A 20,994-nucleotide genomic window follows, 5' to 3' on the forward strand; every position below is an offset into this window, starting at 1 on the left:
CCACAGGACGAAAGATTCTAAATTTCCGAATGTTAAGTGAAACACTGAAACCTTTCTATGTACAGAGTTTGACATTCAGCTATGTCCTTTGGTGCTCTGTCAAGTCCACGGGGAAAGCATTATGGTATTTTCATCAAGTATGTTGTATATAGAACATGTATGATGATATGGTGGTGCATGTTGACCAGACTTACTGTGGTGATCATCTCCAATGGATACAAATACTGAGTCATTATGTTGTACACCTGAAACTAAGGTAAGGTTATGTATCAATTATACCTCAATTTTAAAAGAATTTCAAAAGACACATGAGGAGCAATTGTCAAAATTATTCAAAACCTATGCATTGACTCCAAAACTCAGGGATGTTTATCCAGCAGGCGAGTGACTCAGGATGCTGTTTCCCTGCATTGCCCGACTCTGCTCCAGCACTGCTTTGAGTCATTCAGAAGATGGTGAGTGGTTTTGCTAGTTGGTAGCACTTAACTGTATTGATAAGTTTATTGGAGTAGATCAAGCTTAGAGCCAAAGGGGCCTTGAGAGAGACACAGAGAAAGAGAGAACAGGTAGTTTAAGTCAAGGATGCGACAGAGGAGAAGAGAGAAGCAATGAGACCCAGAGAAGTTAAACTCACCCACAGGCGCACACACACAGAGCTCAGTAATGAGAAGATGGACCAGAGACCAGAATTCCAGTCCAACTAGAGCAGAGTAGCCATGGGGCCTTGGAAAGGTCGTTTTCTTATATAGCGCTAGGTTCCTCACCTACAACACTCAGAAATTAGACTTATGATCCCTTTCAACGCTAAAGTTTCATGTCTAAAATGTTTTTTCTTATTCCCAGACCTCACTGCCATATGTAATATAGGTTCTAACAAAATGAGGTTTAACCATGACTGAAAAGTCACAGGATCCAGTTCTCTGCTGTTCTAAGAATGAGAGGTGAGCCACACAGTTGCAGTTCAGTAATAATCACCGAAGGGCTGCGAACGCCACTGCAGGGGTGAGTCCTAAGGAAACAATCACGAACAAAGCCCAAAGAGGTACCTAAATAGGACTTTATCTCATAATTATTATTTTTTAATCTTCATCCAAGGACATACTGATTTTAGAGAGAGAGAGAAAGTGAGAGAGGAAGTGGGAGAGAGAAAGAGAGAGGAAAGATGAAAGAGAAATGACGACTGGTTGCCCCCCGTGTGCGCCCGAGCGGGATGGATACGGGTCTTTGAACTGATACAGAAGGATCTCCAATGAGAGCTTCAAAATATAAGCAAAGCATAGTCTGATTCCCTAACAAACACCAAAAATAATTTAAAAATTATAAAAACCAAATGCCCACAAATTCTAAAGGGTTACATCCTTGCCGCCCGTTACCAATCTTCCAGTGAGCGATGTCTGTCTGTCTGTCCTTGGCAGTGTTCCCTTAGCGTCTCTGGAAAGCATTCCAGAGACCCAGGCCTCTCTTGCTCCAAGGAACAAGAGATACTAAAGACATACTTCTGTTTTTAATGATTTTTGTTTGTATTATTTTACTCATTTCATTATCTTAATAAATTTAATAATCTGAGACTTAATGTTAAAACAAATATGTATTTCCTAGTAATATAATACTATTAACCTTTGATTTTTCTTAGCCACAAGGTGGCAGGAACTTCCATGTTAAAATGTCTCAGAGACAGCCTTATGGAAGAATCAATCTTCTTCAAAGTGGAATTTATAGAGCTTTAAGTAACAAAAAGAGGCAGTCACAAAAGCTTTTGAACTAGGTCCCTAACTCCTGGGGATCAGTGGCCCGTCATTATCTGAAGTGAAGTGTGAGCAAGAAGGGAGTATCGCCAACAGCAAGAACAATGTTGGAAAATGCATAACAGCTGCTAACTTTGGAGTCCTTGCTTGGTGTTGTAAGTGCTTTGGAAGCACTGTGTTAGGTTCTCTCCACAGCCTCATGAGCTAAGAACTGTAATTATTCCCACTTTACAGATGGGTGTGGACTAAAGCAGGTTACCTTGACCTGAGTCAGAGCTAGAAGCACGGTGGCACAGACAGTCCCTTCCATGGAACGGCCTCTGGAACGTGTCCTCTCCCACGTTCCACCCACACCTGCACAAGCACATGCCAGTCGCACAGACTCCAAGTAACAGATGCTAAGGGAAGCAGGGAAATCAACTGAAAACACCAACTCAGCCCTCGTCACCTGAAGAGATGCTCGTGGCATGGGCTGCCAAGAGAAGGGCATGGAAAACCTTAGCACGTCAGTGCAGGCGGCAGACAGTTGCGTGGGGCCCAGAGACCAGGCTTGCCGGGCTCAGTGAGCAGGTCCTGGAGGGACCAGCTTTCCAGCTCAAACCACTTCGCGCTGCCCCACAAGCAGCCCAGAGCCAGTGGGGTGGACAAGCGCCACTGTTCCCTTAGTGCCTATGTGCCAGGCCATTTGATGAGTGTTCTTCTACAAATACGTGCCTGTGTGACTGAATATATTTCCTTCTTGTCGACCTTCATTCTGTAGCTGAGAAAACTGAAGCTCGGAAAGGTCAAGGTTATGGTCGGAGGCCACGCATGCTTTCTCCATCCAGTGCCCCTCAAAAAAAATTCTCTTTACAGAATGAGAATGTACTCCACATCTTTTAAAAAAAAACTTCTTAGAAAACTTTCACAGAAAATTTTCATAACACTGTACCACAAGACTGACTTTTCCATTCTTTAAACCTATTAACTTTCTCAAAATTACTTCCTAATTTCCTTTGATCTTTGGAATTTTTGAGGGAGAGAAAACCCAATGTTCTCACAAGGAAACTCAACCTGGGCAGGAATTAGAATCAGGTGATCCCTCTCTAAATGCTTTCACCACTGGAAAGCACACCCCTGTGGCCAGGGATTTTTACCTTTATTTGTTGGCAACTTTTGGTCAATAACTGTTACTCATTAAGTGATAACTGACTATAAGAATACGAGATGTGAGGACTATTTCCCTCAATAAAATGCCCAATTTAGCCCTGGCCAGCATGGGTCAGTTGGCTGGGCATTGTCCTGCAAAGCAGAAGGTCGCCAGTTCAATTCCAAGTTGGGCACATGCCTGGGTTTTGGGCCTGGTCCCCAGTTGAGGTGGGTATGCGAAGCGACCAACTGATGTTTCTCTCCATCCCCTTCTCCTTCCCTTCCCCTCTCTCTAAAAGAAAATAAATAACGTATTTTTTTAAATGCCCAGTTTATCTGTTTAGGTTACCTCATTACCAAATTACAAATTCCTAATGGTTTCTCCTCTCCCCTCGAGATTGACAGAACCCTGTCAATGTCTCACAACACATTCAGAACTAAAATGTCTCCACATTCACTCTGTTTAGGTTAGAATTATTTCCGGCAGTAATCCTGCCCCAAGTAACCAGCCTACCCTTCCTGTGTTTGTGCTCTCAATGCTTGGAATGGAGGGTTTGCTAAGTGTCGACAAGTTCCCACTCAAGTTCAAGACTATGTAGGTTATGTCTCTAACATACATTCTCCCATAAGACGAAATAAGTGCTAACCTAAGCACTTCCCCCCTCCCCGCTGAACTAGTTATCCTCACATAAGTTCTGAAACAGCACAACTAGGACGGGCCTCTGACAATCTCCAGATACCCTTGTGTTTACCATGTTATCCCGTATCCTCCATGTAACCGAGAGCTGGCTCTGCCAAGTATTTACTGTCGATCTTCGTGAAGACTGAGGCGGGTGAGACAGGTGGAGCCTCTGAGTCCTCACTGCCCTCACTCTCGCCCCCCAACCTGCTTGGGGTGTGGACTGTGAAAACATTCCGTTCTTCCCTCTTCCGCATCATGGTTGAAGAAGAAAGTCAGTAAAAACCAGTTTTACAGCTCATACCAGAATTTCTAAGATGACCAAAAACCTTATATAAACTTTAATTTTAAAAAAAAATGAGTGAAAGACACAAAGAAGAAAAAATAGAATATGTTTAAACACCTGTGAAGTCTCATATTAAAATGTTACAAATGAGTCTCAGAAGCCTCACTCAATTTTTTAGGAAAAAAAGGAACCGACTGAATTAGACACTACTTTTCACCCCCGAGATCCGCCAGGTCTGACAGAGCCCTGTGCTGGGGAGAGCTCGGAGAGAGCACACCCACGGGGGTGGGCGGAAACTCGCACTAGTTCGCGTTCTGTGAAAGACAGCGTGCCAATATCTAATAAAATAAAAGAGGCACAAATGTCTTGATTCAGCAGATCTACTCATAGGAATTTAAGCTAGCGCTACACTCACACCTGTGCAAAATGGCATATGCCAAAGAGAGTCGGTACAGCAGTGACCATCAACCGGTGTGACCATCAACCGGTGTGACCGGCAGGCCACCAGAACGTTCAACACATGCCGTCCCTACCCGTTAGTCAGGGCTACTGACCTCTTCTCCTTTAGACCCTCAGATTAAAAAAAAAAATGACAACAGCCAACACAACAATAGCCATCTGGTGTGAATGAATCAAAATTATACGTATTTTCCTATTTTTTTGTCAGCAAAAAACTGTATTTTTTGGTGTGCTACAGGTTTATAGTAATTAGTTTATGTGTGCCTTGAGATGAAAAACATCGAGAATCACTGCAGTACAGCATTGTTCATAACTGCAAGACTCAAATAAGCTAAACACCCAATTTGGAACTAACTCATTCTACATCCATACAATCAAATTTTATTACAAAATACATTTCTATGTACTCAAAGGTTAGGGTATCACTTGTGTAAGAAGAAACACACACACACATTTGTCCTGCATATGATTATCTCCAAGAAAGTTGGGGAACAAATACTAGGAGGAAGATACTATTAAAATATTGAAGCATGTAAATATCACCAACTTAAAAAAATTAAGCTCCAGCCCTGGCTGGTGTGGGTCAGTGGATTGAGCACAGGCCTGTGAAGCAAAGGATTGCAGTTTGATTCCCAGTCAGGGCACATGCCTGGGCTGCAGGCCGGTTCCCTGCAGGCCAGTTCCCAGCAGGGGACGCACGAGAGGCAACCACACACTGATGTTTCTCTCCCTCTCTTTCTCCTTCCCTTCCCCCCTCTCTAAAAATAAATAAATAAAGTAAAAAATAAGAAAAAATTAAGCTCCATTTGTGTGACACGAATTTCCATCTCCCTCCCGGCACTACCCTTCCTTTCACAGTTCCTCCGGGGCTGGGTACTGCGCCTTTGGCAAACTAAACTAGCTCAGTTCCCACTCTGCAGCTGACTCCGCCTTCTCCCTCCTGGGCTCAGGGTCAGCCAGCACAGCCTCTCCCTTCCCCCTTCCCACCCGGAGGGCAGACGCCCGTACCTGGGGAAGCCTCCATGGCCTGCCCACACTCAGCCCTGTGCTGCCAAGCACCTGGCCTGCCCTTCCTCTGTGTCTGTGATGTGAGCAGGTAGGTCAAAGCAGTACAGCGAGTGGGAGGTGTGGGGGGTCCTCATTTTCTCTCTCTAGCACTCAGTTCATTGGGTCATTTCCAAGCCTAGAGAATTGTCTTTTCTTGAGGGAGGTTTTGTTTTTGTTTTTTTTGATCTGCAAGGTTGTGCCTCTTCATTGCACTAGAATATATTTTTTCCACTAATCTAAGAGCAAATTATAATGATTCAATGTCTGCACACCTCTAAATGATGATGGTCATCATTGAAAAAACCAGGGAGCAAGAAAACAACATTTAACACTGTTGTTAGCTTAACACATCACCAACTTACCCGCTTTGGATAAACCAGCAATTTAGAATAGCTATAGAAAGAAAATTTGTGTAATTTGATGACACCCAGGTTCATGGTTTTCACAAATAGTATGTAATTCAGCTTCATATTATATCAAGCTAAAATTGTCATTAAAGACATACTGAAAAGGTAATAAAACTTTAACCAAAGCAAGCTCTTATACATTCAAATGTTAAAAGATCTGCAGGGCCAAACATTGCAAAGTGAAGTTCATTTCTGCTATCCACTAGCCCAGAACATAAGCATTATACCTAACTAGTTCTTGCAAATAGATTTTAAAAAGTTTCAAACTGCTTACTGTCTAGCTTGGTCCTTACTGGAATAGGTTACATTTACGACGGCAGTTTCTGATTCGGTGTTCACTAGAGGAAGAGAAAAAGGAAGAGAAAAAAAAGTTAGTTTTCTTTTTACTTTGCTCCTTTTACAAAATTGAAAGCAATTGAGAAGACATGTACCTTGCTCACAGCTTTCCACCACTCCATACTGGACTAGTAAACTATCCAGCACCTATCAGGAGGGGGAGAGAAAATTACAAATTTTCAGTTTCCCAAGTATTTAGCGAGGGCAGAAATAGATGTGAAAATCACAAAGAATTGTGATGAAAAAGAGCCCCCCCCTTCAAAAAAAATGTCCTGGGTTTTGGGCTTTGATAGTGAGGGAAGGCCGCCAGGGAGAACATCCAGTGAGTGGGCATGTCTCCCCTCCTACCCCAAGATCCCCGACTTCCAGCTCATTGCCTGTGGATTACCAAGAAGTAAGGCAGCTCAGCAAAGCGATCAAAGCCACAACTGCCTGCTTCTTGAGGCTGCAGGAGAATAAGCATATATTTCCCATACATACACCAACACATCAGCATACTTCCTCCTTGTATACAAAGTCACGAGACAAGAGCCCAAGTTAAGCTTCATCTTTAAGATGTTGCTTTTCAAAGAACTTCCTTTTATAGCTATAATGGGTATACCAGAACAGACTACCCTCAAGGGAGGCTTGCAAAAGAAGAAAGAACATTGTGGATATTCTACCTGGAGTCTTTAAAGACTAAGCTAAGTGGTATATCAATACTTAGACAGTAAAATGTATAAAAAAAAAAGAAGTGAACATTTCTAAATCTATATACGTTGCAAAATGTACAATTTTAAACTGTCTGTTTTTACCATCTTTCTTGCAGCCACGTATTACACTGTGTGTGCTATTCTAATGAGAAGCCGTTAAAACAGTAACTACATTTATTATACTATAAACTGCAGGTGTACACCTCATCAGTACAAACCAAATCCAACTGTCCTTAGCTTACTAGAAGTATAAAAACTTTTCTTGAATAGTAAAACAAAATAAGTTTCTATTAATTTATAGTGAGCCAATTTTTCATTAATTTAATTGCAAAGTTTAAAAGACAGTCCCTTGAGAATACTTGCTGGCCCCCAGAACACCATAAACCATTAAGAAATACACAGACTTCCTGTCAAGATGGTGGCAATAGGCAGACATGGCTCGCCTCTTCGTGCAACCACAACAAATTACAACTAAGACACAGAATAACCATCACTCAGAACTGACAGATATCCAGTTGAATGGCAGTCTGACAACTACGAATTAAAGAAACCACATCCACCCAGACTGGTAGGAGGGGTGAAGGTGCAGAAAAGGCTGGTCCCACTTCCACATGTGGTGGATAAAAATCTAGGAGGGCTATCTCAGGAGTCAGGAGTCCCAGCTCCACACCAGGCTCCCCAGCCCAGGGTTCCAGTGCCAAGAAAGTAAGCCCTCACAACTTCTGGCTGCAAAAACCAGCATGGATTGAGTCAGTGGAAGGAACTTCTGGAGCCCCAAGCAGTTCCTCTTAAAGAACCCACACGTGGACTCACCTACTCAGATTCACTCTCTGTGTACTCTGGCAACAGGGTGGTGAGGGGCACCAGTGGTATACAGGGAAAGGCTGAGGTGTCTGACGTCAAAGGGAACAGAGGCCATTGTCACTTTTCTGGGCCCTCCCCCCACAGAACCGGCAGACTGGTTCTACGATTCCATCAACCTGCCTAACACTAATGACCTGCCTTGGAGATGCCCAGAGACTCTGCCCCACTCAACTTATGGGCCCACCCAAGCTGCTTTTCCATGAATAGCCTTTGCTCACCCTTTGCAGCTTCCTAAATCCTTTCAAAAACATAGCATCTGGCCTCAGTGAGCACCAGACCAGGCACTAACAGCCCAGATTCACAGCTTGGCTTTGCCTGGGAATCTCCAAGCCCAGCATAAGTAGCAACCATGTCAGATTGCTTTATAGCTCAGGCATGGTGGCCTCAGACAAAACAGAGGTGGGGGCTGATCTTGGCCTGAACCACCCAGGAAACCGCAGGGCCAGCATAGCCAGTGGACAGCTACAGATCATGTTAGAGCACCACCATGCTGCCCCTGCATAGCTGATCCTCCATGAAGAGTGGAGGTGGGTGGTCAGTGGTCACAGCCAATCCTTGCAGCTGACTGCCCTAGGTATGTCCCTCCCATGGACCTGCCAACAGCAACAAAGGCTCAACTACAAGAGGAAGGTGTACCAAGTCCACACAAAGGGCACACCTCAAATACTCAGCTTGAGTGACAGGGGAGGCTGTGCCACTGGACCCTATAGGACACCTACTACATGAGGCCACACTACCAAGATATGGAGTCAAAGCAGCTCTACCTAATTCATAGACACAAACACAGGGAGGCTGTCAAAACGAGAAGACGAAGAACCATGGCCCAAATGAAAGAACAGATCAAAACTCCAGAAAAAGAACTAAACAAAATGGAGATAAGCAATCTATCAGATGCAGTATTCAAAATACTGGTTACAAGGATGGTAAAGGAACGTAGTAAGGAAATTAACAGCATAAAAGAGATCCAGTCAGAAACAAAGCACGTACTAATTGAAATAAAAAACAATTTACAGGGAAACGACAGTAAAATAGATGAAGCCGAGAATCAAATCAATGATTTGAAACATAAGGAAGAAGAAAACAACCAGTCAGAACAACGAGAAGAAAAGAGAATCCAAGAAAATGAGGATCGTGTAAGCAGCCCCTGGGAGAACTTTAAGCAATCCAACATTCATGTCAGAGGGGTGCCAGAAGAAGGGAAAGAGCAAGAAATTGGAAGTCTATCTGAAACAATGAAAGCAATCTGCCCTGATTTGGTGAAGGATATAGTCACGCAAGTCCAAGAAGCACAGAGAGTCCCCAGCAAGCTGATGCAAAGAGGCCCACTCCAGGACACATCATAACCAAAATACCGAACGTTACAGATGAAGACGTGGGAGGGTGGGTATGGGAGAATGTGTGAGAGGTGAGGGGATTAAGAAGTACAAATAGGTAGTTACAGAATAGCCAAGGGGATGTAAAATACAATACAGGAAAGGAAGTAGCCAAAGAACTTATACACATGACCCATGGATGTGAAGAAGGGTAGGGCAGCTGCCTGAGGGAGCAGAGGGTGCTGGGTAGAGGGGGATGAAGGAAGAAGAATCAGGATGATGGTAATAGCATAATCGATACAATATAATTTAAAAAAAGAAATACACTAAATTAATGTTTATGGTAATTTCCTACTAAACTTTAAGCAATTTCTTCTAAAGAAACATTTATCTAATGTGGTATATTTCAGGATTTTGTCTACTGATTCCAATTTGAAATATACAGTAAGGTTTGTCTGGAAATGAGCTTTTATTTATTTATTTTTCATTTTAAATAAGGTTAACACCTATTTGTGAATGGGATAGTTACATTTTTTTCATAGTGAAGATTTGACATGGTGAATTTCCTTTGAGTGGGACCTATTAACAGAAGCATACCAATCTTTGTCTCTAATTACAGCTACTGTTAAATCATAAAGTGTGATTTTTAATTCAGAGCACCTAACTGACTATACGTGTGATTTCATTTGTCCAGCTTGGCCACTGGAATGTGCGATCCTTGTGAACAGGAATTTTCTGTTCGCTGTGTTGTCCCCAGCACCCAGAATGTGGAGCACAAAAGGACATTTAAATACTTCAAAAGTGAATTTTCTCAGGAGGAAATTTTAGTATAGCTTATTTGGAACAGTACTCTTAATTATCTCAGAGGCGAATTTGACATACATGTAATGTTGATCACAAACATTTTATAAAGGAAAAAAAAGTAGGGCCCTGGCTGGTGTAGCTCAGTGGATTGAGCGCGGGCCTGCGAACCACATGATCGCGGTTCGATTCCCAGTCAGGGCACATGCCTAGGTTGCAGGCCGGTTCCCTGCAGGCCGGTTCCCTGCAGGCCAGTCCCCAGCAGGGGACGCACGAAAGGCAACCATACATTGATGTTTCTCTCCCTCTCTCCTTCCCCCCTTCCCCTCTAAAGATAAATAAATAATAAAATCTTTAAAAAAAAAAAAGTAGGAAACCTCTCACAACATCTAAAGAGGTAATGTACAACATGTAATGTCTCAAAATCTTTAAAAAGCAAGCAACCTACGTATATTTTTGAGACAAAAGTTTTTTTCAATACCAAAAATGTTTTATATGTAGCCTAATAAAATTCAAACAAGGTATTTAACTCATCCCCACTGAAGTAATTAAAGCTGCATGAGAGGTGCATCTACCACTTAAAATGTAACTTTTAAATGAAGGCCACCTTATAGCAATTCGGGCACCTTGAGGGGCAGGGGTGCCAGGGGCGTGGAGGTGGAGGGGGTGGGGAGTAGGAAGGGGCTAACTGCCAATTTAATATGTTAATGTAAATAAACATCATTCTTAATTCTTCCTAAAAGTAGTTTGTCCAATAATTAAATACATTACTCTCCACACAGTTGAGCTCATATCTCCTTAACTTTTGCTACTATAGAGAGAATATTACAAAGTTAAATACCCAAGATTGATAAACAATGTGGACTAAACCTGCAAAAATAATTCTAATGAAACTAATGTTCTACAAAAGGCCTGCTGACAAAGTGACATAAATGATATACACATTTTTATATATGCACACAAATATACATACATTTATATGTAAATATATACATATACACAAACAGAGGCATATAAACAGATAATACAAGAAAATTTTTAACTTAAAAAATTGAGGAAATTTAGTCCTGGCTGGTGTAGCTCAGTGGATTGAGCGCAGGCCTGTGAACCAAAGCACTGCCAGTTTGATTCCCAGTCAGGGCACATGCCTGGGTTGCAGACCATGTCCCCCAATGTGGATGTGCTACAGGCAATCACACATTGAGTTTCACTCCCTCTTTTCCTCCCTCCCTTCCCCATCTCTCTAAAATAAATAAAATCTTTTTAAAAAGTAATTCTTAAAAAAAAAAAGAATCCCTTCACCATTAAAAAAATTTTTGAGGAAATTTACATAAAATCTTCACTGCATGTACTGTATAAAAAACAAAATTGCTGGTAGACTTAAACACTCTATTCCTATGTAATAAAAAATGCTACCAATTACCAGCCATCCTATGTATAAAATCCCTGGGAAAATAATGAGAAACTACAATCCTATGCACCAAAAATGGTGAATTTTATTCTACGTAAATTATATTTCAATAAACCTGACTTTAAAGTATAAAAACAAACTATAGTTCTGAAAAGAAAAATAGGTCCAGCATCAATGTTGGTACTTAGTTGAGAACAAGTTAATCCTGCTACCTGTGGGGTTTCACCCAGACACCAGGGATGGACTGGATGGATTGCAACGGTCTCTGTAGCCCTCACTCCAAGTTTTATGTGCAAGTTTTGGGGGTAATCACAAGTGAGAGACAGGGGAAAGACTGTCCATAGCCCAATCCATTTCACAAACCCGGGAAGGGTTTCCAACCCCCAAGTGACTGAGCAATGAATGCCAAGTAACCAATTTTCCTTCTAACCTGCTGGGAAGGCGTCTGTCTGCATGTGCTGTGTGAAGCAGGAAAACCTGCCAAACTGTGCCAGCCACTCCACCCCGCTGACCTCCCCAAGTAAACACAACTTACTCTAGGTAAGTGCTGCCGTTCTGACTCGCCCTGCACTAAGGAGGAAGGTAAGTCAAGTGCTCCTGCTGTCTGCCACACAAACCGCCCACGCTAGGCTCTGGCCTCCTAGACGTTCAGTTCCTAGAACGTCTAGTCTTTTCTCCCACTATCTCAACCACAAATGTTTTTGTTTTTTTTAACAGCCTTGTCTTCATGGTAAAAACAAAAGCCAAAATACTTCCACTGCCCATTTCCAACATTTCCACAATCTCTTATTAAACCAAAATTCTCATTCCTAAATGAAGTTATGTTACTCAAGCCGGAAAGAAAACATTTCTCTGCACTTAGGTAAGTCTAAACTCCAGCTGGAAAGGACAGGAGCTGCCAAAGCAAATTAAAGCTCAGAGGAAATGCCCTGGTGGAATCCCCCTTCTTATATATTTAAAACTGAAAAATCTCAAATGTGCAGCACTTAAAAAAAGCTTATCCAAAGTTCATCCAAACGTAGAAACAGCAAAGAAAGAATCACATGATTACATGCAAAGATGATCACTTCCCTTAACATAGTGGTAAAGAATTAGGTAATAACCTTAAGTGGAAACAATCCAACAGCCCATCAATCAACTGATGAATGGATAAACCAAATGTGGTAAAGCCGAACAATGGAAAATTATTTGGCCATGAAAAGGAATAAAGTACTGATACCTGCTACAACATAGATGAACCTTGGAAACATTATGTTAAGTGAAAGAAGCCCGTCACTAAAGACCCCATATTGCAGGATTCCATTCATATGAAAAATGTCCAGAACAGGGAACTATAGAGACAGGAAGTGGGGGGGGGGCAAAAAATGAAATGTACTTATAAAAAATTGTGTACTTTATTCTTACATATTTAAACTTCGGCTGCCTTCAAAGTACTCTCCATTGAACGTAATACACCTATTGAGACTTTTTTCCCCACTAAAAACAGTTCTTTAACTCGTTGATTGTGATGCCTTTTAGTGCTCCTGCCATTTTTTGTTTCACCTCTTCCATATCAGCAAAACATTTCCCTTTGAGGACTTTTTCATCCGAGGAAACAAACAAACAAAAAGTCACTTGGGGGTGGATGGGCATGGGGGTCATGCAGATTTTGGTTAAAACTGAACACTCAGTGTGGTATGGGCAGGTGCGCTCGTAAATCATCCATCATGAAGTGGACAAATGTGTTGAGTCTTCCAAAGATATTCATGGGAGCTGAACGCAGCCTCTCACAACCACTCTAGCTGGTGCACTGGCACAGATGGGGTCCTAGAACACCCACTAAGCGGGGGAAGCCTGTGCTACAAGGGGCCTGCCCTCCAGAAGATGATACATCTTCCGTATCACCTTCTGTACCATCTTCTGACGGTATTTTTGGATCCCCTCCTTGTTATGAGTGGCTGCATAGGGCTGGGGAGAGTGGAAGGGCCATAGCTGAAGGTTTCTTTTGAGGGGATGAAAAATGGACTAAAATTGACTGGTGGGGCTTGCACCTATCTGTGAGCCACTTAATGGTACACTTTAACCACAGAATTGTATACTTCGAATGGGGCAATTGTGTGGAGTGAGCATTATATCTCAATAAAACTTAAAAATGACTAGCATTAGTAATACTGCTTAATGATCTAGGTTTTTTTTAATCCCCTGAAGTATTAAATACTGAAGTACAATAAACTGCATGAAATTTTACCAGTTTTGCCATTATGTACGTGCCCAGGAAACCACCACCATTGTCAAAGTAAGTGTCTTCTTGCCCCTCTTCAGCCTGGCAGCCTAATAATTCACGCACAAAACAAAACAAAGGCGGCTGAAACCCTGTCCCTGAGCTTCACACACGATGGGCATTCCTCTGCCGAGGCAGCCCCACTTCCACCCCCCACAAAACGCTGTGTGTCAGCCAATGCCCCCCACCCCACCGTGGGCACAGAGTCATTCCTGCTCTACAGATTAACCTCCTGCTGATTACTGATTCTTCACGCAGCTGCGCAGGTCCCATCCCTCCAAACTATCTGAACCAAGGGTCCAACTGGCATCCTTGCCACCAGCCCACCCTGTGACTCTCCTTCTAGAAGTTACTACTCTTCAGTGGCTCCAGAATATCCTGGAAATTGTCCACACTGCCACACGGTGTAGGCAGTCATCGGTGTTCTGGTCAGCCTACTTCCCCCAATATCTTTAATATGCTTCCCCACACCTACACTCCAGGCACACCCTCAAGAGAGGGTAAAGTGCCTAGTTTCCATAGCGCCCGCGCTCCCCTAATCCTAGAAATGACAGCAATGTCATTGTATAATCTCTTCGTGATCTTCACTCCCCCACTAGACCAGCGAGTATGAACCACAGGGTTGCAGCTGCTTGTCAAGTGTGTTGTGAGTGACCTGTGCACACTTGTCAGAAACCTCACATGCAACCCAAATAATTGTGCCTTCATTTTCCTGAAGCTCATTCCCGAAACACCTATATGTTGCTATCTTGAACATACCGCTCTGAGCGGATGGCTGCCCTCTGTTCAGCCACCACGAGACCGAGCCTCCACCGCCTCCCTGTGGACTGGGCAGCAAGCTCCTGCGTGGTCTCCCCAGGTCCACCTCTGCCTCAGGTGGTCGTTCTCTAACAGCCAGGCCTGCAGGCAGTGGCCTGCCCAGGAGGGGAGCTAGCCGCTGAATCAGTAAGATGAGTGTAATGGCTAATAGCCTGCCCAGGAGGGGGCTCAAAGTTGACTCAACAGGACCAGGGAGAGCAAGTAACTAAGTAACTGAGGAATAAGAACAAAGAAATTCGTATTAACTCATATCAGCAGTTCGGACCAGAAGCAACGGTCCAAGTGGCAGACCGCCCCTCACCCTATACAGACAATTGTTCCCCACTGACTGCGGCCCAGAATTTGGAGACTGACTCCTATGGGTCCGTGCGCATAAAATAAAGTTCCACTCCGTACATCCGAAAGTGGCTGAGTTGTTTTCTGTAACATGCAGGGCGCAGGTGTGACAGCTGCTGGCTACATGTGGCTACTGGGCACCTGAAATGTGCTTCAGTGTAAAACGTATACCATGTTCAGAAGACTTCAGAAAAAGTTTTAAAATACTAATGACAAGTTAAGATTGTAACATTTTGGCTGTACTGGGTTTACCAAAATATTATTAAAACGAATTTTTACCTGTTTTCTCTTTTATTTTTTTAATGTGGCCACTGTAACATTTTAAATGGCACGAGTGGCCTGCATTATCTTTGTACTGGACAATGCTGGACGAGGCTGACTTTTTAAAGCAGGGCTAGTCCACTCACATCCCACCATAAACTCCAAGGGCTTCCCTTTGAGTTTGGGAGAGCGCCCCAAATCCCTAACAAGTGTCTGGAGGCCCGTGTGACCCACTCGGGTCACCTAACGCCACTCGGCCATCTGCAGCTACACTGGAGTAGTGGTCTACGGGAGACACGCTCAGGAGCTGTCTCACAGCAGCACTGTCTGAAACGGCTTCTCTGCTTGAACTCACTGACCCGCACACACTGCCCTGAGGTGCCCTCCCGTGTTGTGGACGGGGACGGCACGGCACAGGTGGCTCAGTGATGGGGAAACAATGTAAGCCCAAGCTGCCCCGTGTCCACACCCACATTCTTCTCCCCATGATGGACTAAGTCGCCTTATTTCTTGATACAATTAAATTGCAGCATAATGATACAAACTAAAACCAGTTCCACCCTTACTTTGTGGGAAGATCACCATCATCCTTTGATGGGCAGAGAACTTCATCGACTCCCACGTTCCCAGTACTAAATGCTGTATTTCCATATAACTCGGTCAGATGAAGGTACTGACCAGCATTAACTTGTTCTACGTTTCACTAACAGAAATATTTGTAAAAACTCTCCAAATAATATAAACGTAGGGCCCCTTCTGACCACCTGCTTCCAAACTGTTCGCTTCCCCCAACCCCAAAAGAAACCACCGCCGGTTGGCTACGCCTCTCCAGATGTTTGCAGAAGTGTGCGTGTCACATGAAAAGAGGCTCATCGTTAGTCACTGAGGCAAGGCACTCGAAAGCCACAAGGGGATGTCACTTTATACCCACTAGAATGGCTGTACTTTTTTTTTTATGGAAAATAATCATTCTTGGCAAGAATGTGAAAAAATGAGAACCCTCATACATTCCTGGGAGAAAGCTAAAACAGTGGAGCCTGTGTGGGAAACAATGTGGCAGTTCCTCACAAACTTAAAAACAGAGTGACCAGAGGATCCAAGGATCCCATCCCGGTGTGTGGGCAGAAGAGCTGAGAGCAGGGGCCTGGGGAAATAGTCGGACGCCCGTGTTCATATCCACATGACTCAGAGTCACCAGCCCAACTGGGTAAGCGAAACGTGGTGCTCACACACAATCGAATGTTATTCAGCCATAAGAAAAAATGCACTGACACATGCTACAGTGTGGGTGCCCCTCGAAAACATCACCCTAAGTGAAGTAAGTCAGACATAAAAGGTCATGTATTATGATTCCATTTATCAGAAAGCAAGTCCACAGAGAGAAAAGTAGGTTAGCGGTTGCCAGGGCTGGAGGGAGGAGAGAATGGGGAGCGAGCGTTAGCAGGTCGGGAGATTCGGGGAGGATGACAATGTTCTGGAATTGGTGGTAATGGCTGTACCACCTCCTCAGTATGTTAAGACCCATCGCCTTGCACAGTTTGAAATGGTGAATTTTTATGACTGTGTGAATTTTAACAAGTTTTTTACAAAGTACGTGTATATGCTTATATAGTCACACATCCACCCATAGAAGACACATATTTTATTGAGCTTTTGATTTTTATAAAAACTAATGTTAATTCTATTCTAAACATTTTACATATACTTTCCTATTTACTCCTCAGAGTGTGGCTATGATCCCCATTTTGCAGGTGAATCAACCGAGGCCAATTTTCCCCCCATCTGTCATCTTGGTGGCCAATCTGTGTTGGTAAACATGCATCTAGTTCATTCTTTTTAACTGCCACCTGGAACTCCGGAGCCCCAGCTACCACTCCGCTGTCTCCTCCCTGGGCCCCGCAGTCACAGACTTCCCCCAAACCCTGAACACCAAGCCTCGTGTGGCCTCCCCCCCAGCCCACTGGCCTCACACCACTGGGGCGCAGCAGGGAGCCGGGAGGCGGTGGCTGCCCACCCAGTCCTCCTTCTCGGCCTCAGCCCCTAACCCCAGCTTTAATAACTCACTAACATTCCTTTTGCAGAAATGCAGGGATTACTTGTCTCAACAGCTACAAATAACTAGAGGAAGAGGCAAGACAACAGTTCAAAAGCCTAATTACAATTCTAACGTCATTCTGGGTAAAGGCAGTGGTTAAGAAGTAACTTATCTAAATGAGGTGAAAAATATCCAGAATTAAGGGGTCCCCAAAAGTGCTGGCAGACGATCCCTGATGCTGGAATTTTACCCACTTTCCCTTGTTAAAATTTACTTAAAAATAAGACAAAAACAGCTCAAGAGGGAGAAGAAAAGGGTAAATTCCAAAGTTAATATTGATAAGAATGGTTTCCATAAGAACTACCCCTTCAGATGTGCATTAGTCACTCTCCTGGGCTCCACGAGCCTTATCATAAAATACCTAGAACCACTGAAGGAGTAAACGATGTGGCATGTTCACACACTGGAGTATTGCCTGGCCATAAAAAAAAAGGAAGTACATGCCACAATACGGGTGCACGTTGGAAAGATGGTCCGTGAAGAGGCCACGTATTATGGAATTCCCTTTCTAGGGAATGTCCAGAACAGGTAAATCCAGAGAGACAGAAAGTAGACTGGTGGTTGCCAGGGGCTGGGAAGAGGCTGGAAGACAGGAAGGTCGGTGACTGTTAATGGCTCTTGGGTTACTTTTTGGAACAATAAAAACGTGCCAGAATTAGACAGTGGTGATGGTCCCTAAACCCGTGAACACACTAACAAACGCTGTACTGCACATTTCAATGCTTTCTGGTGTGTGAATTACGGCTCAATGTTTTTAGAAAAGAGGATGTTGAAGGGTAACAGGATGTAAACTTATGCGCACAAAATGACAGCCAGGCTGAAGAACGCCTGCCACCCTGGATTGTGCTGTGAATCACATAACGATGCTGGACTTTTCTTATTTTCTAGTCCCTCTCCAAATTTCTGCAAAGAACATTTTACAATCAAGAAAAAAATGACAAAAACTGAATTAGGCTGGCCTTTAAATTCTTTTATGAAAAAATGATGCCAAGAAAATTAAGCTCTCCTCTCTGGTTCTTAATCTCTCACTGGAGAAACAAATGAACAGGCAGAGACAAGTGTGTGACTTCTGTGGGGGCAGCACGGAGAAGGATAGCTGCTCACCCCATAAACGCACTGGAACAGACCCGCACCCTGTTAACACCGGGTCAGACAGAGTGCCGGAAGAGAGTGGACTGGGAACCAAAGTCAAGTAGAACCCCTCGTCCATCACCATTGGTTTCCTATGACAGACATGCACTTCATAAGAAGTTTAATTGCTTTGGGGGAGGTCAAATCACAATATGGCCCAGCTAGTGACAACAAGCAGCCCATACAAACGTCCTGAGAGTTTTCCCCATTCTGAATGTACTGGTCAGGTGGGACAGGAGGATCTGCAAGGCAAACCAGGGTCTCCCCACACCCGCCCACTGCTCTCAGTCTCTGGCAGTGTGTATCCAAGATCACGGCATTACTTGGAGCCCAGCCATGTGTTTGCTGTACTAAAAAACTGCTAATTAAGCCCTTGAGTTCAGCTCTTGGTCCAGAAGTCTATTTAGCAAGCTTTTCACCCCGATCCTCACCCCTCAGGTTGTTACACAATCCTGCTTCGTGCTGTTTTAGGAAATACCTGAGCACCAATTTGGATAGCACTGATTACTGATGAATGGGCAGAGTGCTCCAGTAACTTTAAAGGCTGAAAAAGTAACAAAGGTCCACCAACAGTCAAGGAAAAGTCAAGCAAGACGGAGACGATTTGTTAACTGCACACTTCAGGAAATCAAGCCTATAAAACAGCAAGTTCACCTCTTAGAGACTATGTACTCACCCATCAAGTTCACCTGGAGTTCTAAAGCTGATGCAAAAACAACACAACACCCCTCAATTTCTAATCTTCAAACCACTCCCGGGACTGCTTCCCTCTCCAATGGCAGATTCCCAGAGACCCGTCTGCAACTCGCCACTGCCGGCACCTGAGTAGTTTGGAAACTGTACATGCTTGTGGCTTCCACTTGGCAAATTCAAAACATACATCCGCATTGCAACTCCCTGTCTCTATGATTGCTCACAACTGAACCAAACTCTTACACTGGATGCATTTGGGAGGCCAGCCGGCAGCTGGCTCTCTACGTCCTAGCGGCAGGGGTGGTAGTGGGGGGGAGGTCTGGGGATTTCAGTGCCAATTTCTAAGATGAGTTGTAAGATTAATAACTTGGTAATTTCCTCAAAAGAAGAGATACAGAAAGGCTATTTCAAATTAATGTTCAGCCATGTATACAACAAAAATCCACTATGCTATGTGAATTTTGAATTCAAAACACTTGAGATTCCCCAGGAGTCATAAGGGGGGAAAATCCATACAATCTAATACGGTTCAGAACTATTACCATGTACTGCTCTCTGACCTTATGTCTCATCCACTCCCAACTAATTCCTTAGTAACCACCTTTAAAATGGAACACATTTTAGGTCTCATTACACTCTGTCAACTCCTGCTAACTCCCGGTCTTGGCTAAGCCCCTGAACTGGGTTGAATAGTGTCCTTTAAAAATGCGTGTCCATGAGTGTATGTGAATGTAGGTCTCATCGATGAACCTGTATTACTTAGAATGGGGTGGCCAGTTATGTCGTTTCCTTTAACTGTAGCTTCATTTGAAAAAAGCAGCTCAACTGAAAATACCAACCAAACAAGAGTCAGCCCTGATTGACCAGGACGTGAAGGATGTAGATGAAGCAAGCAAAGAGCACCATGAGATTGAGGCACACCTCCACACCCTGTTCAGGAGTAGCTCGCTGGAAGATTCCACCAGAGGCAACCCTTCCAGGACATCCCACTCTGACTCGTGAACAAAATCCCTCAGACGCCAGCTGGAGTGAACACAGATGCGTAAGCACACTGCCGTCCTTACCGCTTACCCACCTTCCTCGTGCGCTGTGTACACAGCGCACAAGACTCTCAAAACATCATCTTGTGATTCTCGTTGCCTTGTCTCAATTGTAATTTTGCAGCTATTGGCATAGGAGATAGGTCACCCACATATGGAGGGTGAGCCTCTCCTTAACACTCACCTTGAGAGGGAGGGGCCAGAACACCTGTGACAGCTGGGATGAGCTTTTAAAGACACTCACACATTCTGCCCTATTACTGGAACCCCATTCGGGTCCACTTTTAACTTCTTCAGGACTGAGCGCCACATGAAACTAAAAACTGAGGACTGTGTTACAGTGATCGTGGCGCTACAGGTGCCTTCCCAGACTCGAGTATCACCAAAGCAAGGCAGGACAACAGAGAGAGGGGTTTCACCCCAAAGATTACAAACAACTTTTCTGTGGGTAAAAATACACCTTGATGGCTGCCTGTAAACAAGTCCAGTAAACACTACCGTTGGACAAATTACAACACATGGAAGGCAGGACAATAAAAATCAAGATGAGTCGCAAATTGAGGCAAGGAGAAGGAATGTTACTGGTTTTCAATGGGAATGTTCATTAACCCCCGCTTGTAGCCACTGCTTGCTTGCTAAGCACTTGAAAACGAAGTTGAAAACTGAACAACCCAATCTCACTGACAGCCACTCTGGGATATTCATGACATAAAACACAGTGCACACAGATGAAAATGTACAACACTGGTGTGGCCTGCTCTATACCCTTACAGCCTCGAGATCCCTAAAAAAGACAAAAGAGAAGGTATCTGAGTCCAGAAATGATGGGCGGGGGTGAAGAGACAGATCGCTCCCCTTTGCACTCACAGCTGCCGCACGCTGGTGAACGGACAGTTCCCGCAGAACGGAAGATGTGGCCAGAAAGGAGGCAGAACCAGCGGGCCCTTCCTCTCTGAAGGCTCCCCTCGCCTGGCTACCTCTCGAATGAGAAAGGCAACACTTTTAGTAAACCTGTCTGAGTCCCACCGCACAAAGGCTCTTAAGAAAAAGCTTAGGCAGCGGTGCTACAAGCCTGGAAAACTATTTTGGAGGGCAAGTCCACGGACAGTGAACCAGCTCACCCTCTGTAATAGAAATCAGCTAAAACACTCGGCCAGTAATGCTGGTTACCTCTGGATGATAGCAGTACAG

The 20,994-nt window shown here is 44.0% G+C and overlaps 1 protein-coding gene across 1 annotated transcript in view; it reads right to left on the minus strand.

Moving 5' to 3' along the window:
• Positions 1–20,994, minus strand: part of IGF2BP3 (insulin like growth factor 2 mRNA binding protein 3) — a 105,338-nt gene that overhangs the window by 27,618 nt on the left and 56,726 nt on the right. The window contains exons 4-5 of the mRNA XM_037136291.2: positions 6,183–6,234; positions 6,026–6,089 (exon numbers count right to left, since the gene is read on the minus strand). Coding sequence (XP_036992186.1) covers positions 6,026–6,089; positions 6,183–6,234 — 116 coding nt within the window. The remainder of the gene's footprint in view (positions 1–6,025; positions 6,090–6,182; positions 6,235–20,994) is intronic.

Source organism: Artibeus jamaicensis, unplaced genomic scaffold (assembly GCF_021234435.1).
Source record: "Artibeus jamaicensis isolate MK-2021 breed Jamaican fruit bat unplaced genomic scaffold, CSHL_Jam_final contig_3230, whole genome shotgun sequence".
Lineage (NCBI taxonomy): Eukaryota > Metazoa > Chordata > Mammalia > Chiroptera > Phyllostomidae > Artibeus > Artibeus jamaicensis.